The 13,863-nt window shown below is 45.6% G+C and overlaps 1 protein-coding gene across 5 annotated transcripts in view; it reads left to right on the top strand.

Moving 5' to 3' along the window:
- The first annotated feature begins 9,822 nt into the window (after window positions 1-9,822).
- ZMYM4 (zinc finger MYM-type containing 4) overlaps window positions 9,823-13,863 on the top strand; it is a 43,191-nt gene continuing 39,150 nt past the window's right edge. For all 5 annotated transcript variants that reach the window (XM_054292499.1, XM_054292498.1, XM_054292495.1 and 2 more), the window contains exon 1: window positions 9,823-9,903. In XM_054292499.1, coding sequence (XP_054148474.1) covers window positions 9,862-9,903 — 42 coding nt within the window. In that variant the 5' untranslated portion in view covers window positions 9,823-9,861. The remainder of the gene's footprint in view (window positions 9,904-13,863) is intronic.

Genomic DNA, 13,863 nt, shown 5'->3' with positions numbered 1-13,863 from the left:
AGGGGGGATTGATGGGGTGTCTGGGCAGGACCAGGAGTTGGACTCAATGATCCCTCTGGGTCCCTTCCAACTCAAGATATTCTGTGATTCTGTGACTCTATGAAAAATCTATACAAGAACCTGTAGAATTTATCTGAAGTCTGAAAAGTGGAATTTGAGTTTCTGCAGATCCAGGGTAAGATCCATGTTTTGCAGCTGCAATATGAATGTTTATCCTGGTCTTCAAATCAGAGGAAAACTGATGCTTGAGCAGGACTTGAAGTAAAAACAACCTCTGGTAACAGTGACCTGCTTTGTAAGTGTTCAGCTGGCTGGTTTTGTATAAAAACAGACACTGAGGAAAAAAACTTGGGATGTTTTCCCCAGAATGTTCCACTGTAAGCAAATATATCTGAAACTGGAAATGTTCTGTGACACCTGGGGTAAGAGTTGAAGAATTTCTCCATCCTAACATTGATCTTTGCATTGGGATGTTCAGTGCACACATACATTAGTTCAGTTTAATAGGGGCTGTTGAGAGAAGCAAAAAAGGAAGAACTCCAGACCTCTCTCACCCTCAAAATATTAATCTATTTAAAAATAACACTGCTGTTACTAATTCTGAGGATTTTTCATACTGTACAACTGATCTAAAAATTGAATTAAGCCGTGGTAAGAAGCAGTCTGTGACTAATGAGGAAAAGACCTTAGAGGAATATGCCAGGGAATCAGGCTGCCACAGAGGTGCCCAAAGTTCTGAATGTCTCAGCTGCCAGGATAATCCTCAGGTAATCCCTGTGTGGAGCTCAGCAGGTGATTGATTCAGATACATTTTTTCCCCTAAACTGTTTCCTCTTGTTATAAACATAAACACAAGACTGGCAAGGAGAAATCTGAATGATGTCTGTATTATTAATTGCAGATTGGAGGAGGAAGGAGCAGCGTGTGTCCAAGTTGCTAATTAGGAATAATTACCCCATGAGGTTCTGTAAGTGTCCCAAGTACAACAAACACGAATCCCACTAACATCCCTTCCTACTGAAGGAGCAATTAAATGCTGTGAGGAGATGTCTGCACTCCCTGGGCATTCCCTGGAAAGTTTTGACCCAGAAGAAAACAGCTGAAGGGCTGTGTGCACAAATTCCAGTATGTCCCAGAACTAGAGGTGCTCAGGAATTTCAAGAATCAGGAAGCAAAGGGAGGAGTGGGAAGGGAGAGCAGAGCAGGGAGGCACCCAGAAGGTGCAGGGTAGAGTCCTTGCCCTGCTGCAGCCTCTCCTAAACAGAGTCTGTGGTGCACTGGGATAAAGCTGCCTGAAGAAAAGGGATTCCTGCAGAACATTTCATCATTCTGGGGCTCACCAGAGTGTCACAAAGTGACCTTTGATAGAATAAAGGAGGAAGCAAAATGCCAATAACATCACCTGGTGTCTGAAGCTGAGGCAGGATTGCAGGAGTGGCCAAGAGCTGCTGCAGAGGCTCTTCAGCTCACAGCAACTTCCCTTGGCACTCAGTGATGAGGGTTCTCCTCTCCCTCCAGGGCTGTTTTCACCTCTCCTTGAGCAAGGATTGAATCTGCCCTCCAAGAGGTTTCTCCTCTATACCATCACAAATATGCCTATAGGCTTAAAAACAGAGAGCTCTGAGGTTGGGAAGTTCTGTGACTTGATGAGATAAAATCTGGATAAAGTGATCTTTCCTCCTCTTGCTGCCTGTGTCTCCTCTCTCAGCAGCAGCTGCTGTGCCAGTGGGTGATCCCAGAGTGATCCTTGGACAGCTGGGCATGCCAAGACTGTCTTCAGAGAGGCTCCAAGAGCCTCCATTCCCAGTGATGTTAATTGGAGTTAAGGATGCTCAGTGCCTTGCAGGAACACTCAGCACAAAGCTGTCAATCCAGACATGTCCTTGAGCTGTGGAGAGAAATAAGATAGACAGAACTAGAATTTATCCCACTGCCCTACAGTTAACAGTAAGCATGCCATCTATTAAAATAATTTAATCTTCTGTGGTTTCCTACTAGAAAGAATTTAATTTTGTATTTCTTTGATTGAGAGGATTTAAAACTCTGTCACGTTTTGTCACCTACTGGGCAGGGTCCTTTAGATGCAGCCCTGAAATCCAGCTGTGCCCTGGCTCAGCAGCTGAGGGAGGGGATTCTCTCAGACTGCCTGGGAATGCTGCATCCAGTTCTGGTTCCCCAACATAAAGGGAACATGAACTGCTGGAGCAAGTCCAGAGAGATGTGAATTTAATAAAGGGCTGGAGCTCCTTCTCTATGGAGACAGCCTGGGAGAGCTGGGGCTGTTCAGCTGGAGAAGAAAAGGTTGTTTGGAGACCCCACAACATCTTCCAGGATGTGCAGGAGCCTCCAGGAAAGCTGGAGAGGGACTCTGCATCAGAAACTGGAGTGATGTAGTGAGAGTCCCTGAGAGCCCCTGTAAAATCTATGTATTGGATAAGTGGGGTCCCAGTTATTCCAAATGAGCCACAGCTGTGAAGTCCTTAGTTGGGCAGCAGCTGTGGCTTGTGAAGATAACTGGGAAAAAAGGGGGTGGGTTGAGAGTCCTGGAGGAACCCCTGTGAAGCCACGAGGAACTGCACAGCAGAGAAGAGCAGCATGGTAGAAAACCAGCCAAGAAGGTACGAGACTTTAGAAATGTGATTGCAAGTATGGGACTCTAGAAATATAATAATAACAATAAGATAACAACAGAGTGACAGGACAAGGAATGGCTTCCTACTGAGGAGGGGAAGTTTAGGCTTGATAAATGGAAGAAATTCTCCCTTGTGAGGGTGGGCAAAGGGTGCCCAGGGAAGCTGTGGCTGCTCCATCCCTGGAAGTATCCAAAGATAGGTTGGACAGGGCTTGGAGCACCCTGGGACAGTGGAAGGTGTCCCTGCCCATGGCAGGGGTGGAACTGGGTGGGTTTTAATGTCCCCTCCAACCCAAACCAGTGTGGGACTCTGTGACAATAAATATGTGGCAAGAATGGGATGTGTTACAGAGAATCCTGTTCTTCCATCTCACAGAGCCAAGCAGGGAAACAGAGACAACAACTCTGCAAAATCCCAGCAGTTCTGAGCTGAGCCCTGGTCAATGTTTGGCTATGCATGGAATGTCAGTGGGGCAGAAAGGAATAAACTCACAGGGCTGTATTTCATAAGGCTGCCATGACTTTCTCAAAAATCTCAAGACTGGCAATGTCTTCTCTATAATTATTTTTTAATATACTGCTGTTTCTAAAAGACAAACACAAAAGATGAAAGAGAAAATCAGAACCTTTTTTTCTTCATAACACAAAAATGGTGGGAATTTTAAAATAAACAGTTTTATTCTGCCTTTGGAAAAAGTGATGTAGTCACAGCATGAATTCAGGATGATATTAAAAAGCAGCAACCAGAGTTTGTGAGTGGGCAGTAATTGCCAATAAAGATTCAAGACAACACAAATGGCTAAAGAACTGCAGAGGTTATTCATGTCCCTCCTCAGTGACTCTCAGAAGACAAAGATAAAATTAATCCTGCTGTAGCAGCAGGCACTTGAAGAGACTTCCCAGGGGATGATGCTCTGACAACCTGACACCTATCCCAGACCTTGAGCACAATCACATTTTGCAAAAGTCTAACAGTTCCCTTTTTGAAAATTACTTTTGGCATCTTATTATGGCAAATAATAAGATCTCAACATCACGGTGACATGATGGCTAGCAGAGCTGCAAGCAATCTGAGATTTTTTGTGCAGATTTTACTGATCTCACCCCATTTTACTCTGGGGGTTCACAGGGTGAGCTTGGTGCCAGCATGAGCTACTTGGGGTGGGAGTTTGGATTTTTGGATTTTCTGCAGGGAGACAAGAGCAGATAGAAAAACAAAAAGACCCAAAAGCAAAGAGAAAACTCACATTTCCTTTCTTCTGCTTCAACAAAAGAATCTGCTATGAATATGCCACAAAACTTCTCTTAACATAAACTGGATTTCCATTAGGAAAACTTTCCAGTAAGTGTCCTGGTAGCACAAGAAAGGCATGAATACAGCTGGAAAATAGATAATGACTGTATAAGAAAAGAAGAGCAACAAAGAGAAATTTTCTACTTGCTTTTAAGGCAACCTCCACCCACCAGTCTGCTGTGGGTGAGATGCACCCATGTCCCAAGAGGGTGGTGGTCTACACATTAATAATAAACTCAGTTCTCTGTCTGGGTTTTGTGCTTCTGCCATAGAATTTTTCCCAACAGATCACTCATTACAAAAAAAAAAAAAGCTTCAAAATTTGAAGCCTTTTTGCACTGACAATTATTAAGGCTCCAGAGTAAGAAAGATTCAGAGTCCCTGATGCAGAGCAGCATCAGCTGTTTGTAACACAGAATTTGCTATAAAAGTCTGCATCCCACATCGGCACGTTGGTCACTGTCTGTTTAAATATTTCATGATGTGTGCAATTAAGTTCTTTCCTCCCTGTTGACTCTGTGACTTTAGAAATCCAAAGTATTTCTCTTGACCCATGTTTTGGGCTTATTTTCACATTTGCACGCTGACAATGAAGCAAAACAATTTCTTTTTTATTTATAACCAGATTCACTTCGGGGAGCTGAGAGCTGCCATATTTGGTGTGCAAAAACTGCTGTCAGGCATGTTTGGAAACAAAAGCCTGTGTTATTGAGACTTAAAAAGAGGATGCAAAATAGATTTATAATTATTGTAATTAGAATAAAAGCATGATTGCACTGAACTTAAATCCTGGTCCAAATTTCATACACATGCACAAACCATCCAAACAGAAATTAACTTCCTAATTAATATTGGATCATTCCTATTATAAAAAAGGCACTATTAATTATTGATGATGCTTTTTCTGAGATGTTTCCATCTTTTCCCCTCCAGTTCATGGAGTGCTGGGGGTAATGCAGCATGTACAAATAAATACTCAGAGGTGTGGAAGTTACTCACACTCCTGCACGCAGGAGGATCTGCTCCTGGATGTTTTTATCAAACAGAATACAGAGGGGCATTTGTTTGTACGAGCAGAGCTAGAATATTCTCTTTAGAGTTCAGCTTCCTCCTTTCATCCCACCCACCACCAGACACTTCCTGACATTTCTCCTGCAGGCAGAGCAAGGCAACTGCTCCTTTCCTTTTCTTTTTTTTTTTTTTTTTTTTCCTTTTTCAACGGCTGCTCCTTCAGTTATCTGTGGGTGGTGGGGGAAGGGGATGTTAACAGCAAACACAGCCAGAGCAAGTCTGGGAATGAGGGGGAGTTTCAGGATGGAAATAGGCCCCTGCCAGCCCTCCTGCGTCTGTGTGTGTCTATGACTAAGCGTTTGCTTTTTAAAACTTGCCTTTTCTCTTTCCTTGATCCTTGTTGTTTCCAAGCCTCCTGTTCCCCTTTGTCCTGGCAGCTCCAGGGAAATGCAGACCTCACCCAGCACGTGAGGGACAAACCAGAGCAGCCCCTGAGCTGGGACACAAACCCACATCCCCTGTCTGCTCAGGGCTCAAGGGGAGACACCACTGCAGGTTTGTATTCCTCTGAAATATTCCCTGTATTTTCTTACAGCATTACAGCCCTGCAGTCTGAGAGCACCTAAATTTAAGAGGTGTCCACAGTTTTGTCCATCTCTAGGAGAGAAAAGGCCACTGGCTGCTCATCTCCACATCCCTTTTCAGTCCATGACAGCAACAAGGACAAAGAAGTGCCCAAAGCACCACATGGTCAGTGGTGAATGTGGTGATGCTGCTGTGCTGATGGTTGGATTTGGTGATCTTAGAGGTCTTTTCCAACCATGATTCTTTGTGGGTACAACAGCTGTGTTTTCCTCCACCCTTCTCCCAAAGCTGTCCTATTTGGATGCTTACTGGAAAGAAAAGATTATTTATTATTATTAATTCATGTTTGGCCTGAAACACTCAGCAGGGCTGTTCCACCTGCAGCTGGAATTCTCTGCAGACCCTGTGCAGGAGCAGAGGCAGGAATGCCCAACCCCAACCCATGGGGCTGGCAGGTTTTAGGGGTGCCCAGCCCCAACCCATGAGGCTGGCAGGTTTTAGGGGTGCCCAGCCCCACTCTGCACAGCTGGCAGGTTTTAGGGGTGCCCAGCCCCACCCTGCACAGCTGGCAGGTTTTAGGAGTGCCCAGCCCCACCCTGCACAGCTGGCAGGTTTGTAGGAGTGCCCACCCAACAGGGCTGGCAGGTTTTAGGGGTGCCCAGCCCCACTCTGCACAGCTGGCAGGTTTGTAGGAGTGCCCAGCCCCACTCTGCACAGCTGGCAGGTTTGTAGGAGTGCCCAGCCCCACTCTGCACAGCTGGCAGGTTTGTAGGAATACCCAGCCCCACTCTGCACAGCTGGCAGGTTTTAGGGGTGCCCAGCCCCACTCTGCACAGCTGGCAGGTTTTAGGGGTGCCCAGCCCCACTCTGCACAGCTGGCAGGTTTTCTGGGTGATCTATATTCAGCTGTGCATGCCCCTGGGGATGTGCAGAGATCATTCATCCAGTTCACTGAACTGCAGCCTGCATGTGGAGGGGGTTTTGTGGTTCCTTTTGAAATGTCACTGGTTTAAAGAGGAATAGTCTCACTCAGGGTCGTGCAGCAGATTGGAATATGGGCACTCCAGGGGTGAATTAAAAAGCAATTCAAAAACAATAGTGTGGAACAATCTTATCTTTCCCCTGCCTTATCCAGGCATTTATCTTGCTCTGTTCTGAGGAGTCATCACCACATTATCCACATCTTCTGCAGTGTCTCTTTTAGCAATGTTAGTGCACAGACAGCTCCTGCAGAATCACAGAATCATGGAATGGTTTGGGTTGGAAGGAACCTTAAAGATCATCTTGTTCCAAACCCTGCCAAGGGCAGGGACATCTTCCACTATCCCAGGTGGCTCCAAGCTCCATCCAACCTGATCTTGGACACTTGGATCCAGGGGCAACCTGTTCCAGAGCCTCCTGTGAACACACAGAGCTGCCTGTTCCTTCACAGGGAACAATTCCTTCCAAACCTCCCATCTAACCCTGCCCTCTGGCAGTGGGGAGCCATTTCCCCTTGTCCTGTCACTCCAGCCCTTGCAAACAGCCTGTCCCCATCTTTCCTGCTGTCCCCTTCAGGCACTGGAAAGCCACAGCCAGGTCTTCCCAAAGCTGGGCCAACAACACCCAAGAGTCTGAAGAAGCAGAAGAATGTCCTGCTCTGGTTCCAACACCCTGCAGAGAACAGGTTTGGATGTCTCAGCCCACACCAGGGTCGATCTGGCTTTAAATGCTGGCTCTCACTGTCACCCCCACATTTGTCCTTTGTGCACCCTCAGCAAACCTGCAGCAGGCAGAGATTTCAACAGCACACGGCTGATTTACCACCTGTTGTAGTGACAGGCTCTATTTCTCACAGAGTTCTTTGTACAGTGGTCTGAAAGCATTTTGTATTGCATGGCCAAAGTTCCATCACTCCCTGATTCCTTAGGAGAACCACACAAAGATGTCTCTTCCCATTAAAAGGCTTGAACAATTTCATTTTGTACCATTCTATAGAAACTTACAATGTAGCCCCAAGAAGTTACAGTAGTTTTGTCGAGTTCTCGTGGTATTTGAGGTTATCCTGAGTGGTTCAGCATTTGGCACTAGGATGACAAGAAAAAAGAGGTTCAGTCAACACAAAAACACCCACAATTTCTAAACTTCAGCCTGAAAACATGAAGGCAGCCTTTGCAAAGCCTCAGGAAGCAGAGGGCAAAAAGAAAAAGTAAGTTTGTTTTCCTAAATATCTTAATTCCTAAACCAAACTCAAACTTCTAAGTCTTCCTCATACTTGAATTCCTCAGCATTTTTGTTAATAAATATTTATTCTTTATTATATTTATTATGTAGTAAATTTATTTCTCTTATTTTCTGTCTTCCTAGAAAATCCCATTGAGGAATCTGTGCATTTTCAGCTGGTCCACAATCTGTGGTTGTGACCCTCATGCTTTTGGGACACTTGTGTGTTCACAGTGAAATTTGTGCAAAACACCTGGGGAACCCTGATATGTGCAGCCCTATATTGATATTGGGAGGGCATTAGAATTTCTAACTCTAAAAAAAATTAAATATAAATCCCTATTAATTTTTTAATGTTATTGTATTTTGTCCCCATTTAAAAAAGATTTAAATATTCATTATTTTCTTTGTAGCTATCTAAATTTTTAATTAGATAGCTACGAAGAAAAGAATTTAAAATTTTTTTTTATAAAATTTCTTATCTGGCTCACAGTTCTCATATAACATCTTTTGCCATTAAAAAAAAAAACAAACAATTTTTTTGAGAAATTTCACAAATCAACTCATCAACTGTAATTATTTTAGACTTCAAGATAAGGATTATTTTAATTTAGACTTGAGGATGAGGATTATTGCATAAGTGAAAAGCATTAATTATTAAATTATCACATTAATTATCTCCCTGTCCTTGGAATGCCATGATTTTTAAGAGCGACCTGACAGGATTTCCTAAATGAATCCCAATATTCTGCATCCAGCATTTCAGGCCAGCTGAAGGACAGTGTTTATATAAGGATCACTTCAGCCACCACTGAAATGCAGCTGCAGCTCAGCACCAGTCTATAATTGTGCAAATCAGATAAACTGGGAAGTGGAGATTTCCTTTAAGACCAAGTTTTAATTAGCAGATAGATTATTTAATTATTAAAGAGACAAGAGCATATTGTCCTTACCAACTTCTGGGCGCTGGCAATGTCCAACATTGCTCACAACAAAAAACCCTCAATAATCTGATTCTCACATATGGTTTCAAAGGTTTTAATAGGCCATCAGTGTTCATTGGCTAGATGTTATATAGTTCTCTTTTAATTAGTGTTCTGCTGGGTAATGATTCTCTTGCTATTCATGCTAATTAGTGCCATGCTCAGTGTTTCTTTCCTTTGAGCTGGTGGTTTCTTGGGTCCATGGGTTGGCAGTGGTGATCTCCCCCTGCCACAAAAATTATTCTTCACCCAGCTGTGAAGCCACTTCAGCACAATTGCAGGTTGGGTTTATTGGCTGTTCCTCATCCTGCATTTCTGCCAGGTGTCTTTGTGGCCCATCAATTGTGCATTTCCTGCGGCCACCATCCCTGCACATCCTTCTCCCCGAGCTTTGTTAAACTCCCTCAAGGTCTGAGATCATGAAGCATGTCCAGGCCTGACCCTTAACAAGGCAATTCTACCAACAATAACTTCTACCAACAACAACATCACAGAACACCCTTAAGAAAATTTTGACGTATTCCACGTTTTGCAACAGCACCAACAAAATTAAATTAAACTCAGTTAAAAAATTACTTCATTCAAAATGAATTCATTCACGCATGACGCAGCAGAGGTACAATAGGCAGGACAGGTGAGGTGGGCGCCGTGAGGGCGGCGCTGTGGCCTGGCCGGGCCCTCACCGCAGGAGCCCACCGACCACCTGCCGCCAGCGCGGCAGCCCCGGCAGCCACGCCACGAGGTCGCCGCCCCAGTGTCGCCGCTGGCAGCGCCGTGAGGGCGGCGGAGCCCCCGGGGCCGCTCCCGCCGCGGGATCCCGGCGCGTCCCCCCCGCCTCAGGGCACCCCCGACCCCGCGGCCCCGCCGAGCCCCCGGCGCGCAGGCGCGGGCGCGCGCAGGCGTGCGGCGCATGCGCGGAGCGGCCCCGCGCTGGGCTGGTCGGGGCAGCTCCGGGAGCAGCGGCCGCGGCCTGGCGGGTCCGAGCCCCCCCCCCCCCCCGCCGCCCTCGGGGAGCCGCCGGGCCCCCCCCTCAGCCCCGCCCGCCGCGCCGCGGAGCCCCCCGGAGCCGCCGCCCCCCGGAGCGCGGGGGAGGCTGAGAGGGAGTGACCCCCGGCCCCTCGCCCCGGGCTGGGACAGCTGAGGGGGGTCGCAACATGGCGGAGGCCAAGGAGGAGGGGCCCGGCCCCCGCGGCAGGGTGAGTGGGGGGCGCGGGGGGCGCGGGCCGGGGCGGGAGGCGGCGGGCGGGGCCGGGGGTCCCGGGGGCACCGAGCCGCACGAGCTGGCCGGCCGCAGGCCAGCAGCGCTGCCCCTCGGGGCCCTTGAGCTTCCTCTCCCCCAGGGCAGTGCCCGAGCATCTCCGCCACGAGCGTCTGGGCATCACTTCCATAATAAACTTGCAGCTGAGCAGGAGCTGTCGTCACCGTCCGTCTCCTTGTTTAAAGCACGATGTCCTTGCTGCTCCTCTTAATTCTAGTTGTCCATGTCAGGCCAGAGTGAGCCAAGATGGCAGCACCATGCAGTTCTTGGGTGCTCAGGCTGTGAGCATTGAATGGCTTCTGTTAGCCATGGCCATGCCAGGGTTTGGCTGTAGCCCCTCTGTGGCTCGTGTTGGCCATGCCCCTTCCAGACTTGGCTGTAGCCCTTGTGTGACTCGTGTTGGCCATGCCAGGGTTTGGCTGTAACCCTTGTGTGGCTCGTGTTGGCCATGCCAGGGTTTGGCTGTAACCCTTGTGTGACTTGTGTTGGCCATGCCCCTTCCAGGACTTGGCTAGAACCCTTGTGCCAGTGCCTTTAGCCATTAACATCCCAGCTCTTGGTGCTTCGTTGTCACAGCTTGGGCCATCGTTGTCACCTCTTGGTCTGTAAGCACACTGTCCGTTCTCATCTGTTTGGTATCATAGAGTCATGAAGGCTGGAAAACACCTCCAAGATGATCAAGCCCAACTTTACTTGAAGAACTGCTTCATCTCTTAAATCAGTGGAAGGTTCTTTGTGGCCAACACTTTGTAGCTGTGAAGGAACTTGGGTGAATGTTTTAAGCAGTGCTGAAAATAATCTTGCCATGAGTCCAGTCCTCTTTCCTTCACACATGTAGCATTTAATTGAAAGCTTTTTGCCAGGAATGAGGTTTCAATCCTGTTTCTGCTTGAGTGGAAGAGTCAACAGTCCACTACAAGACTGAGCTGTCCAGTTCCCTTTCCCCAAAGATGAAGAAACTTTCCCATTCATTCTCCAGCCTTGGGAAAAACAAGAGCAGAGGCTCAACTTTTCCATTGGTGCATGGGAGAGAAGTTTAATTGCTGAATTTGTATCAGGGAATTTGAAACTTGTGAAAGTGATTGTTGATTAACATTGAAACTAATTGTTACCAAAGAGAAAACTACTTGTTACCAAAGAGAGCATGACCTCTCAGGGTCTCACTTGAGTGAGTTGTGTAGATGTCTGACGACTCTGCAGTTAGGGAGTGAACATCATCTCTGAGTTTCTTAAACCTGTGTCTTTCAAATACTTCACTTACAGGCTCCGGGAATTTTGTGGAATTGCTCACAGGTCTCTGGGGGAATCAGATCTTGGTTAGCTGCAAGAAGTGTGAAGGGAAATGGCTGCATGTAGGGCAGTAACTTGAGAAATCTTGAAGTAAACTTCACTGCCAGTGATTGAAATGTTGGTGGACATCAGGAAACACTTGTGCACCATGAGGACAGCCAGGTGTTGGAGCAGGTTGCTCAGAGGTTGTGCAGTCTGTGCTGGTGTCTCTGGTTTCTTCGTGCTCATTGCCTTGACTTGCTCCTTTTATCTGTGGAGTTACTTGGTGCTCCATGCAGAAAATGAGAATGTTGCCTTTTTCCTTCCCAAGCTTGTGCCTTACCCACTGAGAAATAACAAATTCATCATCTGGTCAATCTCATCTTCATTGGTCTCAGGAAAAATCATTTCTCTCTCTGTTGGCTAATTATTCCCTGGGTGCCAAGTGTGGAAGCCTCTATCAGTTCCTGCTCCACGTGTCCCTGCAGGTTATGGAAAGCTTCCCATGCTGTTGGCATTGACAATGTTCTCTGCTCCTGCTGAAGCACAGAGCTTCAGTGAAAGTTAGGAATGATTTAGAAAAGTGTTGTTGCTCTGGACAAGTAAATTAGGAAAGAGGAAACACAACTTGCCTTGTGAAGCATCATCCCAAAGCTGCTTTTGCCACAAGATGTTCTTGAGGAACATGGGGAGAAGTGAATCCTGGGCTGCTCCCCAGGCTGATGGAGCCTGTGAGGAGTGAGCAAACTGTAAATCAGCACACAGAGATCTCCTAATAATTAAAGAGGTCATGGAAGACCTGCATTTCCCAGTTCTCTTCCCACAGTGGCCCAGTTCCCATTCTGCAGGAGGTCATGGGTCTGGATTCTCCCAAGTCTTGTGCCTAAGGCAGAACAAGCATTTCTTGTAAAAATTATTTTCCTTTGTGTGGAGAAAATCAAGAGTGATTTAATGATTTCTTCAGACAGGAGCTTAGCAGTTGGTGGTGTTTTCAGAATTGTTCTTTGCAGTAATAAAATCTCTGCAATTATTCCAGAAGCACATACACTGGAACTGGCATGTTGCAAATCCCACGGATAAGCAGTCACCATCTTTTAACTCAACAAACTAAAGAATAAAATTTTTGCCAATCCAAGACTTACAGAAGTTTATCTAATTTGATTTTTAATAGGTTTTGTTAAATTTTTATGTCTAAATTGTTTTAAAGCAGTTTAATTTCTGCCCTAAACCAAACTGTTGTGTATGCTAAGGAAAACATTTACTGTATAAGATCAATATTAACTTGCAAGATATCTGCTAATATGTTTTTTATGTAGTTTATAAAAACACTTTGGCAGCTCAACTTTAATTTGTGTATAATATCATTGTTTTGACTGGAATGTTCATTTATTTACAACAGTTGTTGATAACTCCTTGGACCAGGCAAGACAGTTTGGGCTGTACTGAAATTTGACACTTGGGCTGTTGGAAATGAATGTGGTGTGAACAGGTGAACACTTGGGTGTCCACATTAATAAAACAGATGTTTGCAAAAGATTTTTAATTTTGCATGATTGTAATTAAAAATTGAAGGAGAGCATCTTATTTAGAAAGTTTTGGTGCTGAATTACTCCAGAATGGTAGAAAGATGATGAAGATGTTTGTCTGCCAAGGCTTGTGCACCTCTCAAAGGATGTTTTAATGTCAAAAAATCTTGGAATTGTCTTTCCAAAAATGAGCATAATGGATCCCAGGCATTTAGGTTAAGTTGTGTAAAATACAGAAAGTTAAGTCAGCTCTTTGTGCCCAATTCAAGGCCTTTTGCATCTTTAGGATTGTGGAATTTCATTCTGAAGTCACTCACAATGTTCTTGAAGTGGTTATCTCAACTCTTCTCTCGTAGGGCTTGGAACTGGATGATCTTTAGGGTCCCTTCCAACCCGACCCATCCTGTGATTCTCTGACTGATGACTTGTACCCCATCATTCCTTTCCCTGAGTCTTACAGGGAGTTTTCTCTCACAGCTCCAAGGTTTTCTGTCAGTGCTGACTCAGTTCAGATGATTTCCATCACCCATCCCATGAGTGGTAAAGGCCTAAGAGCGCTTGGACCTCACTTGTGCTGTTGCTTGTAACGTTTGTTCTCTGGGATCCTCTGAATTCTGGGATCCTCTGAACTCTTCAAAAGGTTTCTGCAGCAGAGAAAATTTCATTGAGGACATCTCAGCAGGACTGGGGTGCTGCAGTGTCCATCCTCTCAGCCTGTGTTCTGCCTGTAGTGCCATCCTCTCTTCCTCTGGAAGTGCTCCTCAGAAATCCCAAGGAAAATTAGACATTTAAGAGACTGTAATTTGCTTTACCAAACTGATTTCTATCCAAAATTTATGTGATGTATCTGTTCTTTCTGCAAATACTGATTGAAGAATGAAGGTAATGCATTTAATTTTGTTTTCTACTGCTTTAGATAAATTTGTTGAATTTAAAGAGTAGCTGGAACTATTATAGGGGTCACCTCTACATTAGATAGTTTAAAAGTGTGTTGTGTCTAATGCCTTTGAGCTTTTTAGTAAAAAAAGTGTGATGAGCAATCGTTGTCATAACCAAAGTTTAATACATCAGAATTTTGGTGCCAAAGCCAAGACTTTAATTCT

Source organism: Melozone crissalis, unplaced genomic scaffold, assembly GCF_028551555.1.
Source record: "Melozone crissalis strain CALT ecotype California unplaced genomic scaffold, PUWL_Pcris_2 ptg000111l_1, whole genome shotgun sequence".
Classification (NCBI taxonomy): Eukaryota; Metazoa; Chordata; class Aves; order Passeriformes; family Passerellidae; genus Melozone; species Melozone crissalis.
The sequence above is the reverse complement of the archived record's forward strand: the minus strand, read 5'-3'. Positions and strand labels throughout refer to the sequence as shown.